At 41.9% G+C, this 19,016-nt stretch overlaps 1 protein-coding gene and 1 pseudogene across 1 annotated transcript; one reads left to right on the top strand and one right to left on the bottom strand.

Annotated features, from left to right (window-relative positions):
* Positions 1-686: 686 nt before the first annotated feature.
* LOC140279763 (claudin-4-like) lies at positions 687-18,561 on the bottom strand (annotated as a pseudogene).
* On the top strand, positions 11,990-16,209 carry LOC140279765 (claudin-4-like). The gene is made up of 2 exons (XM_072374933.1): positions 11,990-12,468; positions 15,549-16,209. Exons 1-2 carry the CDS (start codon positions 11,993-11,995, stop codon positions 16,192-16,194), a joined length of 1,122 nt encoding a protein of 373 aa, XP_072231034.1. The 5' UTR covers positions 11,990-11,992; the 3' UTR covers positions 16,195-16,209.
* Positions 18,562-19,016: the final 455 nt, after the last annotated feature.

Below are 19,016 nucleotides of genomic sequence, written 5' to 3'. Positions count from 1 at the left end.
TTAAAAGTCCTCGGCACATTTTTTGCTAAAGGAAAAGTCTGTAATTTGTTACATCATTAGTTGTCCTTATTAAAATATTTCCATCAACATGCTTTGGGTATTTGGTCGTTTTCCATTGGAAGCTGTCCTATTTGCTACAGAACTACTGGAAGAGCATAACTGTAATTGGTAGGTGTGTTTAAGGTCAGTAAACAGTAAGCAACTAACCAAAACAAAGTGGGGGGGCAGTCACTGTCTCGGAGAAATTACACTATTCCTTTAGATGTGAACTTACATGGTCAATGTAGTCCTCTAAACTATGTTCTAAATGTCCAATTTTTCATATATAAATAAAGAATTGTAGATAATGCACTTAACAATTTTGTTTTTCTTGGACCCCCCCAATGTCTAAACCAACGATGAACACCCACAAAAAGTCTACGAGCACAAATAAATATAGAAAATAACAGTTTTCCTCTGAGATTTCTGAGCTCTGGCAGGAATATATTTCACCTCTGGAAACATCCTGATCGCCTCCACTGGCTCCCTGAGACCCAGCGTGTAAACAGTGTTATCAACTGACTGCGAAAGGCCTCCAGATGTGTTTCCAGATGAAATTTCAAGTCTTGACTGTCTGGTGGTTGTAGCTGAACCGGAGGGATTGTGATGTGAGTTCATCTCCATGGAAACACGGAGAGTTCCGGTCCTCACACATAGTCTCTCCTGTTGTAGGAGCTCTGGGCCACGGACCTCGGAGCGGCAGAGTATGCCATGCGGCTTTGTGGGGGTATGCTGTACCTCATAGCTTTTTCCTCCTTTGGGGGGCAGCTGCAGCAGAGGATAGACCCCCCAATCAGCAGCAGGGCCGCGGAGGCCCACCCCAGGTACAGCGCTGCTCCGATCTCCATCTTCTGCCCGGAGGGGATGATTGGGCTGTAGAACTCGATAATGATGGAGTGCGCCGACCAGGAGACGGGCACGATCTGCGTCAGAGCTGCTGTGACGAAGGCCCCCCCCGAACAGGCCATCACCTTGGCTTTGACCCCCTCCTCCTCGATGCAGTTGGTGCACTTGGCTCCAATCATAGAGATGAGGAGCGCCAACACTCCCAGGACGATGGTGACGACGGTGAGCGCGCGGGCGGCCTGCAGGTCCTGGGGCAGCGCCAGCATGGAGTCGTACACCTTGCACTGCATCTGGCCCGTGCTCTGGACCACGCAGCTCATCCACAGGCCCTCCCAGTACACCTGGGCAGTGACGATGTTGGCGCCGATGAAGGCGGAGACCCTCCACATGGGCAGGGCGCAGCAGAGCACGCTCAGTATCCAGCCCAGCACCGACAGACAGATGCCAACCAGCTCCAGGGCCAGCGTCGCCATAGTTCAGCCTCTTATATGTCCTCCCCTTGCTCTCTGGGTTCCTCTTCCTTCTGTCTCCTTTTGCCTGTTTTCCCTTCTTTAATTTACCCTTCAAGCTTTGCTTCTTTCCACCAGAACTCGGACCCACGAGCTCTCTGCGACCCGCCTGCCTCTCAGGCATCAATAAACCCGTGAATCACTTTATCAGGCAACACTCCGGCCCTCCTACTGTTGGCGATGACTTCAAAATGAGCCAATCAGGTGATTTACCACCTGGGTGTGTGGGGGGGGTTTAGTTAGTGCAGTTTTTATGTCCTGACCTTTTGCCCATGGTAGCTCTGGGTGTGTCTGTTTTATGGCTGGCAGCAGGTAATGAGTGGCTAAGGCAGACCTTGTTATGCAGCTGAAAGCTGACGTATGCGACTCCAACGGGTGCCAAACACCATCTGGGAAAGATTCAGTGGATTCAGTGTTTGTATTGATCCCTGAAACGGATTTGGACCGTTTCAGGGACACAGAAGAAATAAAATCTGTTTCTGTTTTCATTCTAATTCACCTTTTCACAGCATTGCCTGGTTTTTATAGGAGAAAGATGTTCCATCTCCACTGGGTCACAGTCAAATTTGAGTTAATGATAAACCAGAAATGCCCGAGAGTATATTTTATAGATGTTTAACTGGGGCTTCTGTGCTCCAGCTGGACTTTTTCTATCTTTAAGGCGTGACAGAGACAGAAACTGTCTTTATTTCTGTGTTTAAGAGAATCGGATACAGTGTACAGAGAGTTATACATAACAGCTGAAAGCCCTGAGGGCACAGATCTGTTAAAGAGGGTCACATGTTGTCTTTACTCAAAAAACGGGTGTAAAAAAGGCATTTCAAACGATGTTTTATTGGCTAATTTCAGCAGAAATAACACAAAACCCAACAAATAGTAAAAGCTTTTATGTAATTTATTTATACAGCCCATTCCATCCAAAGTGCAGATAATAAATAAAGAAAAGAATAAGTACAAAACAATAGAATAACAGTAAACGCAATAAAATACAGCAAAAATTAATAAGATAATATAAAAGTGTCACCATACTGCTGTATATATGTATATATATTGAATGTTACAGTCTGATTCTCACACTTGAGCTGCCTTAAAGGGACCTGAGGGCTGAACAAAGAGACTGTATGAGATAGATAAGAACTCCCAAAACGAAAGCATAGAGCAGTAAATTAGCACCACAGGTCCCTGTGAAGCAAAGTGCACATCATGGCTTTTATTAGGCAGAAAGAACCAGGAGGTTTTCTGTTGGATTGTGTCTAAAAACAAGTGAAAAATCCCTCAAGATGAGCCGTGCAGCAGGTCTGTTTTTGTACTTTAACTGGCTCCATCAGGGTGTTATTATGCCTTTAGACTTCTGTCCAACTGTATCACACTTTAACATCTAATATTACAGCTAAACCTGAATTAAAATGACACTGCGCTGAGATTTTTAAGGAGGAAACAAGTGATTCAGACGTCCTGATAACAGTCTGTTTGAATGATAGTAAATGATGAATGATAAGGTCAGTAAAGGTCATGATAAATGATAATAAATGACAAATAGAATCCGTTCTCCTGCAAGCTGTCATTTTATTTCTTGTAATCTTCTTTATATAAGCTGCTTTCTACATGCATGTGTGGATGTTATGTTATTAGGTGAAACTAAATACTAGATAATGAAGATTATTAGCTTTAAAGAAGCATCAAATTTCAAGAAATATCGTTAAAAACACCCTTTTGTGTTATGATGCACAGTTTAAAACTTCTTTAATTTCTTTCACACTTAAACTCACTTATTTGAAATGGTGCAAAAGCAAAAAACTTTGGAAACTGTACAAACCTGACTTCTGATAATCATTAATCTGAGACAATTAGGCTGGTTTTCTATTGTTGACCTGAGCAGCGAAGCCAGCCCCACATGTAGCTGTATAAATATAACAGCTACATTATATATTCATATATAAATATGTATTCCTCAGTGAAACTTGGTGTTTTTAGCCATGCCGAAGCAAGCCGGAGCCGATAAAACCAATAAAAGTGCCGATTAAACAATGCAGTGAAGTCAAAGTTAACTGACTGACACTAAAAATGTTTTTAAAAGCTTAAACATGGCCACAGTCCATAAAACGATGTAATATTAAATGCAAATACTGCATAAATGCTTCGTATTGATTTTATTATCTGGTTTTAGCTGTAAAATATCTAATAATTACTCGTTGATAAGGTTAATAGTTTATTATTGTGAATATAAGAATGAAAGCTTCTAAAAACTGAGCAAAAAACAATGATTTGGGGAGATTCTTGCTTGGAAAACACAATTCTTTGCCCAGCGACTTGTTCCAAACATCAGTGTATATCGCTGGTAATGTTTGGCTAATCTCTGCAGACAGCCTGTTTAACTCTTGTTTTAAGGAAAAAAGACTTGTTAACTGGTCATGAAAAAGTCTCTGAATCAGCTCAACATGAGACTGATCTGAACTGCAGATGTTGGCTCCTTTTGTCTCAGTTTCTTGTGAAACAGGAGCCTGGATTACCAGCTGGACATCCACTTCTCAGCCAATAAAGCGACTCATTGCTGCTCAGCAGCCATTTTCTCTGAGGAGTGAATCTGCCCAGAGAGGCGGCTTCTATCAGTGTGCAAAGGGATTATCCATTTCCTTGTTTGCTGCAGTGCCTCCATGGATCTCTGAGGGTGCTCTGCTCTCCAGGTGAGGAGGAAACACAAAGAAAGGATGTGGGGAAAGGTTTCAGGGCATAGTGAGTGAATAACAGAACATCAGATGGATCACAGTAACCTAAACACAGCCTTAAAAGCAAGTATAAAAGGGTGGAAGCACTGCAGGAACTGTAGATGTGGGTCTGGACTAAAATGTGAGCGGGTCAGGCTTTGGCATCTACTCCATAAGAAAACCAGAGAAGAAGACAGAGGTTCCCTGCAGGTGTTTCAGAGCCGAATCCCAAAGTTTAAGCAGATCCTGTCTGCTGGTTTATCATCATCTAGAATAATGTCTTTGTGAGAAATACTGCAGCCCAACAGCTACTGTTACTGTTTCCCAACATCCGGGGTTCTGTCCTTTTAAAGAAAAGCTGATGAACAGTTCTGTCCTTTTTAAAGAAAAGCTGATGAACAGTTCTGTCCTTTTTAAAGAAAAGCTGATGAACAGTTTTGTCCTTTTTAAAGAAAAGCTGATGAACAGTTCTGTCCTTTTTAAAGAAAAGCTGATGAACAGTTCTGTCCTTTTTAAAGAAAAACTGATGAACAGTTCTGTCCTTTTAAAAGAAAAACTGATGAACAGTTCTGTCCTTTTTAAAGAAAAGCTGATGAACGGTTCTGTCCTTTTTAAAGAAAAGCTGATGAACAGTTTTGTCCTTTTTAAAGAAAAGCTGATGAACTGTTCTGTCCTTTTTAAAGAAAAGCTGATGAACGGTTCTGTCCTTTTTAAAGAAAAGCTGATGAACGGTTCTGTCCTTTTTAAAGAAAAGCTGATGAACAGTTTTTTCCTTTTTAAAGAAAAGCTGATGAACAGTTCTGTCCTTTTTAAAGAAAAGCTGATGAACAGTTTTGTCCTTTTTAAAGAAAAGCTGATGAACAGTGCTGTCCTTTTTAAAGAAAAACTGATGAACAGTTCTGTCCTTTTTAAAGAAAAGCTGATGAACAGTTCTGTCCTTTTTAAAGAAAAACTGATGAACAGTTCTGTCCTTTTTAAAGAAAAGCTGATGAACGGTTCTGTCCTTTTTAAAGAAAAACTGATGAACAGTTCTGTCCTTTTTAAAGAAAAACTGATGAACAGTTCTGTCCTTTTTAAAGAAAAGCTGATGAACGGTTCTGTCCTTTTTAAAGAAAAGCTGATGAACGGTTCTGTCCTTTTTAAAGAAAAGCTGATGAACGGTTCTGTCCTTTTTAAAGAAAAGCTGATGAACAGTTCTGTCCTTTTTAAAGAAAAGCTGATGAACAGTTCTGTCCTTTTTAAAGAAAAGCTGATGAACAGTTCTGTCCTTTTTAAAGAAAAGCTGATGAACAGTTCTGTCCTTTTTAAAGAAAAACTGATGAACGGTTCTGTCCTTTTTAAAGAAAAGCTGATGAACAGTTCTGTCCTTTTTAAAGAAAAACTGATGAACAGTTCTGTCCTTTTTAAAGAAAAGCTGTTGAACAGTTCTGTCCTTTTTAAAGAAAAGCTGTTGAACAGTTCTGTCCTTTTTAAAGAAAAGCTGATGAACAGTTCTGTCCTTTTTAAAGAAAAGCTGTTGAACAGTTCTGTCCTTTTTAAAGAAAAGCTGATGAACGGTTCTGTCCTTTTTAAAGAAAAACTGATGAACAGTTCTGTCCTTTTTAAAGAAAAGCTGATGAACAGTTCTGTCCTTTTTAAAGAAAAACAGATGAACAGTTCTGTCCTTTTTAAAGAAAAACAGATGAACAGTTCTGTCCTTTTTAAAGAAAAGCTGATGAACAGTTCTGTCCTTTTTAAAGAAAAGCTGTTGAACAGTTCTGTCCTTTTTAAAGAAAAGCTGATGAACAGTTCTGTCCTTTTTAAAGAAAAGCTGTTGAACAGTTCTGTCCTTTTTAAAGAAAAGCTGATGAACAGTTCTGTCCTTTTTAAAGAAAAGCCGATGAACAGTTCTGTCCTTTTTAAAGAAAAGCTGATGAACAGTTCTGTCCTTTTTAAAGAAAAGCTGATGAACAGTTTTGTCCTTTTTAAAGAAAAGCTGATGAACAGTTTTTTCCTTTTTAAAGAAAAACTGATGAACAGTTTTGTCCTTTTTAAAGAAAAGCTGATGAACAGTTCTGTCCTTTTTAAAGAAAAGCTGATGAACAGTTCTGTCCTTTTTAAAGAAAAGCTGATGAACAGTTTTGTCCTTTTTAAAGAAAAGCTGATGAACAGTTTTTTCCTTTTTTAAGAAAAACTGATGAACAGTTCTGTCCTTTTTAAAGAAAAGCTGATGAACAGTTCTGTCCTTTTTAAAGAAAAGCTGATGAACAGTTTTGTCCTTTTTAAAGAAAAGCTGATGAACAGTTTTTTCCTTTTTAAAGAAAAACTGATGAACAGTTCTGTCCTTTTTAAAGAAAAGCTGATGAACAGTTTTGTCCTTTTTAAAGAAAAGCTGATGAACAGTTTTGTACTTTTTAAAGAAAAGCTGATGAACAGTTCTGTCCTTTTAAAAGAAAAGCTGATGAACAGTTCTGTCCTTTTTAAAGAAAAGCTGATGAACAGTTCTGTCCTTTTTAAAGAAAAGCTGATGAACAGTTCTGTCCTTTTTAAAGAAAAGCTGATGAACAGTTCTGTCCTTTTTAAAGAAAAGCTTATGAACAGTTCTGTCTGTTTTAAAGAAAAGCTGATGAACAGTTTTGTCCTTTTTAAAGAAAAGCTTATGAACAGTTCTGTCTGTTTTAAAGAAAAGCTGATGAACAGTTTTGTCCTTTTTAAAGAAAAGCTGATGAACAGTTTTGTCCTTTTTAAAGAAAAGCTGATGAACAGTTTTGTCCTTTTTAAAGAAAAGCTGATGAACAGATCTGTCCTTTTTAAAGAAAAGCTGATGAACAGTTTTGTCCTTTTTAAAGAAAAGCTGATGAACAGTTTTGTCCTTTTTAAAGAAAAGCTGATGAACAGTTTTGTTCTTTTTAAAGAAAAGCTGATGAACAGTTTTGTCCTTTTTAAAGAAAAGCTGATGAACAGTTTTGTCCTTTTTAAAGAAAAGCTGGTGAACAGATCTGTCCTTTTTAAAGAAAAGCTGATGAACAGTTCTGTCCTTTTTAAAGAAAAGCTGATGAACAGTTTTGTCCATTTTAAAGAAAAGCTGATGAACAGTTTTGTCCTTTTTAAAGAAAAGCTGATGAACAGTTCTGTCCTTTTTAAAGAAAAGCTGATGAACGGTTCTGTCCTTTTTAAAGAAAAGCTGATGAACAGTTTTGTCCTTTTTAAAGAAAAGCTGATGAACAGTTTTGTCCTTTTTAAAGAAAAGCTGATGAACAGTTTTGTCCTTTTTAAAGAAAAGCTGATGAACAGTTCTGTCCTTTTTAAAGAAAAGCTGATGAACAGTTCTGTCCTTTTTAAAGAAAAGCTGATGAACAGTTCTGTCCTTTTTAAAGAAAAGCTGATGAACAGTTCTGTCCTTTTAAAGAAAAGCTGATGAACAGTTTTGTCCATTTTAAAGAAAAGCTGATGAACAGTTTTTTCCTTTTTAAAGAAAAGCTGATGAACAGTTCTGTCCTTTTTAAAGAAAAGCTGATGAACAGTTCTGTCCTTTTTAAAGAAAAGCTGATGAACAGTTTTTTCCTTTTTAAAGAAAAGCTGATGAACAGTTCTGTCCTTTTTAAAGAAAAGCTGATGAACAGTTCTGTCCTTTATAAAGAAAAGCTGATGAACAGTTTTGTCCTTTATAAAGAAAAGCTGATGAACAGTTTTGTCCTTTATAAAGAAAAGCTGATGAACAGATCTGTCCTTTTTAAAGAAAAGCTGATGAACAGTTCTGTCCTTTTTAAAGAAAAGCTGATGAACAGTTTTGTCCTTTTTAAAGAAAAGCTGATGAACAGTTTTGTCCATTTTAAAGAAAAGCTGATGAACAGTTCTGTCCTTTTTAAAGAAAAGCTGATGAACTCTAAGAGCTGTGGACACGGCTTCTGTGAGTCACCGGTTGAACTTTTAATTCCATGATGTGAAAGTGGCAGCAGGCGTTCTCCCACTTCCTCAAACACACGTTTCCTGGTAGCTTGTGTAATGTTTTTCAGCCACTTCTGTACTTTATCTCTATCCATACCTACAGAAATCCCCCTGAAATAGCACATCTGGCGCGGTCATAATGAGCCGAAAGGTCCAGTTGGGCAATACTCTCACAAGTGTTGTTGACTCACGAAATCCAACCAATAATTTAGGAGATTAACGACAATCTGACACAATTTCTGTAAACAAGCGGTAAAAATGGGATATTTTGGATTTCATGCTCAATTTTCAAGGAGAAACAGTTGAAAGACATAAGATATAGATGTAATATATGTAATATAAATGATTTGGATCAACACAAGTCACATGAAAAGTACCCGCTGGCATCCAGGTGATGGTAGCTGAGCAGGAACCTGGGGGGAGGAGGGTTGCACAAAGATGCTTTCCAGATTATACTTTAAAATTTAAATTATGTCCTTTTTTAAGCTTATTTCTCTTGCTTTACGTCACTTTTATTCAGTCATAATAATAATGAAATGATGAGGCTATCAGCGCGAGTTTGTGACAGTGAAATATAACAGAAACTCTATAGAAAAGTCCCCCCCCCCACACACTGTTTTCAACAGAATTCTTTCCTTTTGAAATGATTGAAATGAACACTGGGAATTTCCACTGCCAGCATTTATTCATTTCCTGGTCTGCGAAGGGTCTCAGTGTCAGTTCTACGTGCTTTAAGGGAGGCAGCCTTCAGTTTAATGACTGCTCAGAGATTTATGGACAAAGGAGCCTCAGTTAGAAGTTGTTTGAGTGATGAAACACTTTCATAGTCATGGCCATGCTCACAGAAGTCAAAAGAAGAAGAAAACTCAGCTTAAACGACTAATTCCAGCTTTTTCACCCCAGAGCTGAGCCTCTCCTCAGTAGATTCCCGACAGGTAACTTTTTAATGGTGCACTCCACCAAATGCACACGGAAGCAGACGCCAGATAACAGAAGTATCTTAAAGGCAGGAGGTGCTGCCCCCTCCTGGTCACAGCGGAGAGGAGCAGGAGCACACTCCTCTTCTTTCATGCCATTTAAAAGCCAGATCTGCTGAACAGCATCAAACTGAGCGCTCTTTGTTGGAGTTTCCGTCCAAACCAGTTCCACATAAAGCTGAAGCTCCTCTCCTGTGATCTAAAACAGTCCTTCGTCTCACGCTTCCTGCACACAATCAGCCCGCAGTCTGATTCCCAGAACCCACTCAGAGCCTCGCTCAGAGGCTAGTTCAAACGCTCTCTTTATGTTTTACACTTTTTCTGATCCCAATAAATCATTCCTTTGACAAACTACAAGCGCCTCCTTGTGTGAACGCAGTTTTCTAATGTCCTGGAAAGTCGGTCGGAACAAAAGTTGGAGGGATTGGAACGTTTTTTGCCTTGAATACCGTCGCTCCATCAGGCTTTAAGTCGACCATCGTGTTTCACCGGTGTTACAGCTGTTTACAGCTGTTTACAGCTCAGTGAGGACAGCTGTTTACAGCTGTTTACAGCTGTTTACAGCTCAGTGAGGACAGCTGTTTACAGCTGTTTACAGCTGTTTACAGCTCAGTGAGGACAGCTGTTTACAGCTCAGTGAGGACAGCTGTTTACAGCCGTTTACAGCTGTTTACAGCTGTTTACAGCTCAGTGAGGACAGCTGTTTACAGCTGTTTACAGCTGTTTACAGCTCAGTGAGGACAGCTGTTTACAGCTGTTTACAGCTGTTTACAGCTCAGTGAGGACAGCTGTTTACAGCTGTTTACAGCTCAGTGAGGACAGCTGTTTACAGCTGTTTACAGCTGTTTACAGCTCAGTGAGGACAGCTGTTTACAGCTCAGTGAGGACAGCTGTTTACAGCCGTTTACAGCTGTTTACAGCTGTTTACAGCTCAGTGAGGACAGCTGTTTACAGCTGTTTACAGCTGTTTACAGCTCAGTGAGGACAGCTGTTTACAGCTGTTTACAGCTGTTTACAGCTCAGTGAGGACAGCTGTTTACAGCTGTTTACAGCTCAGTGAGGACAGCTGTTTACAGCTGTTTACAGCTCAGTGAGGACAGCTGTTTACAGCTGTTTACAGCTCAGTGAGGACAGCTGTTTACAGCTGTTTACAGCTGTTTACAGGTCAGTGAGGACAGCTGTTTACAGCTCAGTGAGGACAGCTGTTTACAGCTGTTTACAGCTGTTTACAGGTCAGTGAGGACAGCTGTTTACAGCTGTTTACAGCTGTTTACAGGTCAGTGAGGACAGCTGTTTACAGCTGTTTACAGCTCAGTGAGGACAGCTGTTTACAGCTGTTTACAGCTCAGTGAGGACAGCTGTTTACAGCTGTTTACAGCTCAGTGAGGACAGCTGTTTACAGCTGTTTACAGGTCAGTGAGGACAGCTGTTTACAGCTGTTTACAGGTCAGTGAGGACAGCTGTTTACAGCTGTTTACAGCTCAGTGAGGACAGATGTTTACAGCTCAGTGAGGACAGCTGTTTACTGCTGTTTACAGCTCAGTGAGGACAGCTGTTTACAGCTCAGTGAGGACAGCTGTTTACAGCTCAGTGAGGACAGCTGTTTACAGCTGTTTACAGCTGTTTACAGCTCAGTGAGGACAGCTGTTTACAGCTGTTTACAGCTGTTTACAGCTCAGTGAGGACAGCTGTTTACAGCTGTTTACAGGTCAGTGAGGACAGCCGTTTACAGCTGTTTACAGCTCAGTGAGGACAGCTGTTTACAGCTGTTTACAGCTCAGTGAGGACAGCTGTTTACAGCTGTTTACAGCTCAGTGAGGACAGCTGTTTACAGCTGTTTACAGGTCAGTGAGGACAGCTGTTTACAGCTGTTTACAGCTGTTTACAGGTCAGTGAGGACAGCTGTTTACAGCTCAGTGAGGACAGCTGTTTACAGCTGTTTACAGCTGTTTACAGGTCAGTGAGGACAGCTGTTTACAGCTGTTTACAGCTGTTTACAGGTCAGTGAGGACAGCTGTTTACAGCTGTTTACAGCTCAGTGAGGACAGCTGTTTACAGCTGTTTACAGCTCAGTGAGGACAGCTGTTTACAGCTGTTTACAGCTCAGTGAGGACAGCTGTTTACAGCTGTTTACAGGTCAGTGAGGACAGCTGTTTACAGCTGTTTACAGGTCAGTGAGGACAGCTGTTTACAGCTGTTTACAGCTCAGTGAGGACAGATGTTTACAGCTCAGTGAGGACAGCTGTTTACTGCTGTTTACAGCTCAGTGAGGACAGCTGTTTACAGCTCAGTGAGGACAGCTGTTTACAGCTCAGTGAGGACAGCTGTTTACAGCTGTTTACAGCTGTTTACAGCTCAGTGAGGACAGCTGTTTACAGCTGTTTACAGCTGTTTACAGCTCAGTGAGGACAGCCGTTTACAGCTGTTTACAGCTCAGTGAGGACAGCTGTTTACAGCTGTTTACAGCTCAGTGATGACAGCTGTTTACAGCTGTTTACAGCTGTTTACAGCTCAGTGAGGACGCTCTATTTTGAACACGTCATTCATAGTTTCTGAAGGTGTGACACGACAAAACGACCGAGCACGTGAGCACGAGTTTAAGGTTTCTGTCAGAGGCGGTTTAATCTAGAACCAGGTGAGTCATCCGAAGCTCCACCCACCTGATTTTCATCTGAAACTGGGGGGAGGGGCCAAGAAGAGGGATTAACACAATATTAAACAGTTAATGACGTATTATAGGAGGTTCAGGGTCTGTTTGCTGGGGGGTCGCATGTTTTCTCAGGTCGAACAGAGCAGGCAGGCTGGGGGAGGGGAACAGGTTCGGTCATCCTGGGGTTTGGTGCACCTGCAGAAACGGATGGGAGTGGGACACTGAGGCCCCGCCTCCATCAGCCTTAAGCTTCTGCTCTCCTCTGAATCTCCACCCATTCAGCAAAGAGACCAACAACCTGCCACCACTCCACCAGCAGCAGAGGACTCACCCTTCGCCATGGTTTCTGCTGGGTTCCAGATCCTGGGCACTGCTCTGGGGACCGTGGGATGGATCGGTGCCATCATCGTGTGCGCCATCCCCATGTGGAGGGTCACCGCGTTCATCGGGAGCAACATAGTGACGTCACAGACGTCCTGGGAGGGCATCTGGATGAGCTGCGTGGTCCAGAGCACGGGACAGATGCAGTGCAAGGTGTACGACTCCATGCTGGCCCTCAGCTCCGACCTCCAGGCTGCCCGGGCCCTGACTATCATCTCCATCATCGTGGGCGTCATGGCTATCCTGCTGGCTGTCGCCGGGGGGCAATGCACCAACTGCGTGTCGGACCCGTCCTCAAAGATCAAGGTGGGCATTGCATCCGGGGTGGTCTTCATCGTAGCCGGGGTCCTCTGCCTCATCCCGGTCTGCTGGACGGCTCACACCATCATACGGGACTTCTACAGCCCGCTCACCATCAGCGCCCAGAAGAGAGAGCTGGGGGCCGCGCTGTACATCGGGTGGGGGGCGTCTGCTTTGCTGCTGATCGGAGGCGCCATGCTCTGCTCCAACTGCCCTAAAGATGAAGGCTCCTACACCGCAAAGTACAAAGCTGCCGCCAGGTCTGACATGTCGGCTGCCAGATCCGAGGCCTCGGCTCCGAAGTCCGGGAAAGACTACGTCTGAAGCAGCTTCATTTAACGGGGAATCCACTGGGACTGAGGGACTGGTGCTGCTGGGCTGGCTGAGATTTCAGGGTGTAACTGAAACGAACCGCACCCCAAGGAGAAACTCAGCCGTAAATGTTCTTTACTTGTATGTAAAGTTTGAATATTATGAAGTCTTTCCTGTGCTTTAACTTCTTTTTCACTTCTCTTGATACTGTGCTGTTTTTTCCTGAAACATTGGTGTAAAATGCTGTAAATAAAGATGTTTGTTGTTTACAAATCTGACATCTTTGCTTTTTATTTCTTACACAAAGCTGACTTCAAAACGAGTCATTTCACATCCTTAAAACAAACTAAAATCTAATCTATGAGTTCTTATTTACAGATTTACTGAGTCTTAAGTGGCCTTTACTGTGTTATTTCTCTTATTTTACAGATTTACTGATTCTTAAGTGGCCTTTACTGTGTTATTTCTCTTATTTTACAGTTTTACTGATTCTTAAGTGGCCTTTACTGTGTTATTTCTCTTATTTTACAGATTTACTGATTCTTAAGTGGCCTTTACTGTGTTATTTCTCTTATTTTACAGATTTACTGATTCTTAAGTGGCCTTTACTGTGTTATTTCTCTTATTTTACAGATTTACTGAGTCTTAAGTGGCCTTTACTGTGTTATTTCTCTTATTTTACAGATTTACTGAGTCTTAAGTGGCCTTTACTGTGTTATTTCTCTTATTTTACAGATTTACTGATTCTTAAGTGGCCTTTACTGTGTTATTTCTCTTATTTACAGATTTACTGATTCTTAAGTGGCCTTTACTGTGTTATTTCTCTTATTTACAGATTTACTGAGTCTTAAGTAGCCTTTACTGTGTTATTTCTCTTATTTTACAGATTTACTGAGTCTTAAGTGGCCTTTACTGTGTTATTTCTCTTATTTACAGATTTACTGATTCTTAAGTGGCCTTTACTGTGTTATTTCTCTTATTTACAGATTTACTGAGTCTTAAGTGGCCTTTACTGTGTTATTTCTCTTATTTACAGATTTACTGAGTCTTAAGTGGCCTTTACTGTGTTATTTCTCTTATTTTACAGATTTACTGAGTCTTAAGTGGCCTTTACTGTGTTATTTCTCTTATTTTACAGATTTACTGAGTCTTAAGTGGCCTTTACTGTGTTATTTCTCTTATTTTACAGATTTACTGAGTCTTAAGTGGCCTTTACTGTGTTATTTCTCTTATTTACAGATTTACTGAGTCTTAAGTGGCCTTTACTGTGTTATTTCTCTTATTTTACAGATTTACTGAGTCTTAAGTGGCCTTTACTGTGTTATTTCTCTTATTTACAGATTTACTGAGTCTTAAGTGGCCTTTACTGTGTTATTTCTCTTATTTTACAGATTTACTGAGTCTTAAGTGGCCTTTACTGTGTTATTTCTCTTATTTACAGATTTACTGAGTCTTAAGTGGCCTTTACTGTGTTATTTCTCTTATTTTACAGATTTACTGATTCTTAAGTGGCCTTTACTGTGTTATTTCTCTTATTTACAGATTTACTGATTCTTAAGTGGCCTTTACTGTGTTATTTCTCTTATTTACAGATTTACTGATTCTTAAGTGGCCTTTCACGGCTGAACTTTGATAAAACAACGATCCAGTCTTTGAAAACACTCGAACAATGGCTGTGAAGCATCTGTTGTCTGCCATTCCTGCTGATCAGGTTTAGGAGTGGCAGGAAGGTGGCTGTGAACCTTCCTTTGTCCTCTGACACAGATGTATTTGGGGTTTATGTGGGACATAATGACAATTTTCCCCCGTTAAGAGAGCCAGAAAAACATTTTCTTCCCTTTTTTCTGAGTTTTTTACGCAAAGCTAATTAATTAATTAAAGCTAATTGTGAATAATTTCCATAAAATGAAAATTTTCTTCCCTTTTTTCTGAGTTTTTTACGCAAAGCTAATTAATTAATTAAAGCTAATTGTGAAGAATTTCCATAAAATGAACATTTTCTTCCCTTTTTTCTGAGTTTTTTACGCAAAGCTAATTAATTAATTAAAGCTAATTGTGAAGAATTTCCATAAAATGAACATTTTCTTCCCTTTTTTCTGAGTTTTTTACGCAAAGCTAATTAATTAATTAAAGCTAATTGTGAAGAATTTCCATAAAATGAACATTTTCTTCCCTTTTTTCTGAGTTTTTTACGCAAAGCTAATTAATTAATTAAAGCTAATTGTGAAGAATTTCCATAAAATGAACATTTTCTTCCCTTTTTTCTGAGTTTTTTACGCAAAGCTAATTAATTAATTAAAGCTAATTGAGAAGAATTTCCATAAAATGAACATTTTCTTCCCTTTTTTCTGAGTTTTTTACGCAAAGCTAATTAATTAATTAAAGCTAATTGTGAAGAATTTCCATAAAATGAACATTTTCTTCTTCCATTATGACTCATTACGTCTGTTAAGTTCAGAGGTTTCAGAGTTTATATTTTACTGAAAGTCCAGACTATCTATAGACTGAATAATCTGTTTTCTGGTGAACAGCCAGTGTTTGCTCCAGGCTCCACCTGACCTGTGGGGGGCGTACCTTCATGTTCCAGCACAGCTGGGATCTGGGGCCATTGTTCCCAAAGTTGAAGCCTGCTGGAGGTAACAAAGCTTGTATGTGTGGGAACAATGAAGAAGGTTGTGGATATCAGGTCTCAGCTTTCCCTCTTTGTCCGGCGGAACAGAAACTCCACCCTGAAAGTTTCAACCACAACTGGAGGTTGTTCCAGTCTCCGTCAAAAAAGAGGCGACCACGGAGGGCTCAACACCCTTCATCCAGCATTAACCGGAGCCAAAAAGCCTTAAAAAGCCTGAAGAAGTGAGCATCTTTGTGCCAGCCAGCTGCAGAAAGCGAGTCCTGGCCGCAGCTGCCGGACCATGGCTTCTCAGGGCCTCCAGATCATGGGCGTGCTGCTCTCCTTCACTGGCTGGCTGGGCACCATCATCACCTGCGCTCTGCCCATGTGGAGAGTCACCGCCTTCGTCGGGGCCAACATCGTCACCGCCCAGGTGATCTGGGAGGGCCTGTGGATGACCTGCGTGGTCCAGAGCACCGGCCAGATGCAGTGCAAGGTGTACGACTCCATGCTGGCGCTGCCCCAGGACCTGCAGGCCGCCCGCGCCATGGTCATCATCTCTGTGATCGCGGGGGTGTTCGGCACGCTCATGGCCGTGGTTGGAGGGAAGTGCACCAACTGCATGGAGGACGAGGCGTCCAAAGCTAAAGCCTGCATCGTGTCCGGAGTCATCTTCATTATAACCGCCTTCCTGGTCCTGATTCCTGTGTCCTGGTCAGCTCACGCGGTCATCAGGGACTTTTACAACCCGCTGGTGATTGCCGCTCAGCGACGGGAGCTCGGCGCTGCTCTGTACATCGGGTGGGGCTCTGCGGGGATGCTGCTGCTGGGCGGGGGGCTGCTGTGCAACAACTGCCCCCCAAAGGGCGGCAGAGCCTACATACCGGCCAAGTTTGCCCCTGCAAGAACCGCGTCCTCAAATGTGGACTATGTGTGAGTCTGTTTTCCACATGATGCACCAATAAAGATAGATTTCACTTTACTCTGTGTCAGGTTGATTAAAAGCTGCTTCACCGGGATTCCTGGGAGCTTTTCACTGAAGTCTGCGCTCCTTGAATGGTTTAATACCATGTATGCTGTGTTTATCTTTATGCATTTAGCTTTTAATGCTATGTTTATCTTTATGCATTTAGCTTTTATCCAAAGCAACTTACAGGTAGGCAGTCAGGTAAGGGTAAGGACCCCTACTGGAGGTAATACCTTTCATGCAGGGGATTTAAACCCAGATGGAAGGTGGAAATCACACCACTACATTATCCAGCCCCCATCCAGTCTAATATCATGTATGCTCGGACATAAAATGTGACAGCTAGAGAACAAAGCTTAATCTGTGTAATAAAAGGACTCCTTCAGGCCCTGAAACGTGAGCTCCTTTGTTCATTCTGTAGCGTAACACCGCTGAAAGACGTTCAGAGTTCAGTTGGGGGAACTCCTGGGAATTTACTGTATCTGCTGGAGATGTTTGCTCTGCTGTAATCGACTGTCATTGTGTCGCTGATTTAGTTTCTGTCGCGAGGACAATGGCTGTGAGCGGCTCAGACAACGGTGCTCTGGGTTTGCTCGGCTTCGTGTTGCCGAGGAACAGCGGTACAGGTCCAAAGAATGGATGATTACACATCTGCCAAGTCCTGTCAGCAGGATAAATCCTCAGCCTTTTTAATCCAGTCCCAAGGCCTCGTTTAAAGATTCTGCTCTAAAACCTGGGCTTTCTGGAAAACTTCTCCACTAAAATCCTTTAAATAAAAACGATTTAAGTGGCTTTAAGTGATGGGTAAAGGTAAAGGTTGGTTCTGGGTTAAATACTTTGTATTTTCTCTCACTGATTCACAGCAGAAACCAGCCTGACCACAGAATGCTTCAGTAATTACGTCAGACATAGTTTCCATTTTCACTTTAACCTCAGCTGGAACGAGGCCTGCCAGATCTGCATGAAAACAATCCTACTTGGCATCCTTCGTATCTGCAATAAATCAATTGTTCGGAGCATTAATGTGAAGGTTTTTGCTTTGGGGAACAGCCAGGATGTCATTTACAGCCCATAACCCCTTCTATAATTATGATTTTAGATTTATGCTTTGCATGGAGGCAGAAATCCGATCTACGGTTTGTTTTTGTTCATTTTCTGGCATCAAATTAAAATGTTTCAGCGTTTGATTCGTCACCGTTTTACTTCTTTAAGTAAATCCGCAGCAGATCAGAAACTGGAACTATATGCAGCCTTCCTCCTGCAAACATTACAAAACAGTTTCTGGCAAAACCAAAGTTTATTTTTCAAATTAAAGAAATACAAACATGAAAATATGAGATAATAAAATGTTAAAAACGTCTCACGGAGCAATGGAGCAGGAAGAGAGTTATGTGCACGTGTTAGTCAGAAGAAGTTATTCACGATGCAAACCACAGCCTGATAAGAAACCGGTTTGTTCACAACACAAAGGGTGCAGTTTCTGGCCGCTCAGACGAACTCCTTCCCGGGGGGGGTGGTGGATTTCGGCGGGGAGTACTTGGCCCCGTTATAGCGGTCTCCTCCTCCTGGGGGGCACTGGCAGCACAGCAGCGCGCCGCCGATCAGCAGCAGTCCCGAGGCGCCCCAGCCCATGTACAGACACGCTCCCAGCTCTCTCCTCTGAGCATCGGCCACCATGGGGTTGTAGAAGTCCTTTATGATGGTGTTAGCAGGCAGAGACACCGTCACCACACACAGCGCCCCGCTCAGGATGAAGAAGGCACCGGCTGAGATGGCCACTCTGGCCTTCGCAGCTTGGTCCCCGATGCAGGTGGTGCATTTTCCTCCGACCACAGCCAGCAGCAGGCCGAGCAGAGAGAAGAGGATGGCGATGACCACCATGGCGCGGGCGGCCTGCAGGTCGGGGGGCAGCGCCAGCAGCGAGTCGTACACCTTGCACTGCATCTGGCCGGTGCTCTGGACCACGCAGCTCATCCACAGGCCCTCCCAGATGGTCTGAGCCACCACGATGTTGTTCCCGATGAAGGCCGACACCTTCCACAGAGGCAGCATGCAGATCAGGATGTTTCCGATCCACCCCAGCACCGCCAGCCCGACACCCAGAACCTGTAGCCCCAAAGACGCCATTACCGCCTGTTTTCTTCTCTTGGCTGCAGACTGAAGTCCTCTCGCTGTCCTGCAGTTTTATATCTGGGGCTCTGGCTCCGACATGCAAACATTCATCACGCTGCCTTTGAGTTCAGAGGTCTTTCTCCCCCATAAAGAGGCCCTCTTGTGTCCCAGAGGAGTTCAGGGACATAAAAGAGGCTTCAAATGAGCCCGTGTTCAAAAGTAAGACATAAAAACACGACTTCATGAAATGAATAACACTTTCCCACCAAGCTGGAAAAGGAGAAGAGAGGTTTGAAAAGAACAAAGTGCAACAAAAGTCCAACATTATGCACCAGGTAAAACCGTCAAGACATCTTATTGATCAGGTATCGATGTCCAAACAATCTACAGAATTTATTTATTTTGACCACTTTCATGGAAGATGATACAAGTCAGTTCAAATTTCACATTTTGGGCTATTTTGCTTTCAAAACTGTACATTTTTCACAAACTTTTGGTAAGAAACTGTCCGAGATGCACTTTTTATTATGTCTTTTTATTAGAGACATCTAATAAATAAATAATAATATATAAAGACATCTTTTTATTATGTCTTTTTATTAGAGACATCTAATAAATAAATAATAATATATAAAGACATATTTTTATTATGCATTTTTATTAGAGACATCTAATAAATA

This window comes from Leuresthes tenuis, unplaced genomic scaffold, assembly GCF_036924035.1.
Source record: "Leuresthes tenuis unplaced genomic scaffold, fLeuTen1.0.hap1 SCAF_21, whole genome shotgun sequence".
Taxonomy (NCBI): domain Eukaryota; kingdom Metazoa; phylum Chordata; class Actinopteri; order Atheriniformes; family Atherinopsidae; genus Leuresthes; species Leuresthes tenuis.
The sequence above is the reverse complement of the archived record's forward strand: the minus strand, read 5'-3'. Positions and strand labels throughout refer to the sequence as shown.

Bases quoted from the DNA above. Each gene is read 5' to 3' on its own strand.
- LOC140279765 (XM_072374933.1), top strand. From the start codon at position 11,993: ATGGTTTCTGCTGGGTTCCAGATCCTGGGCACTGCTCTGGGGACCGTG. The intron at 12,469-15,548 runs GCTGGGGGCCGC...TCCTGGCCGCAG, and splicing joins ATCAGCGCCCAGAAGAGAGA to CTGCCGGACCATGGCTTCTC.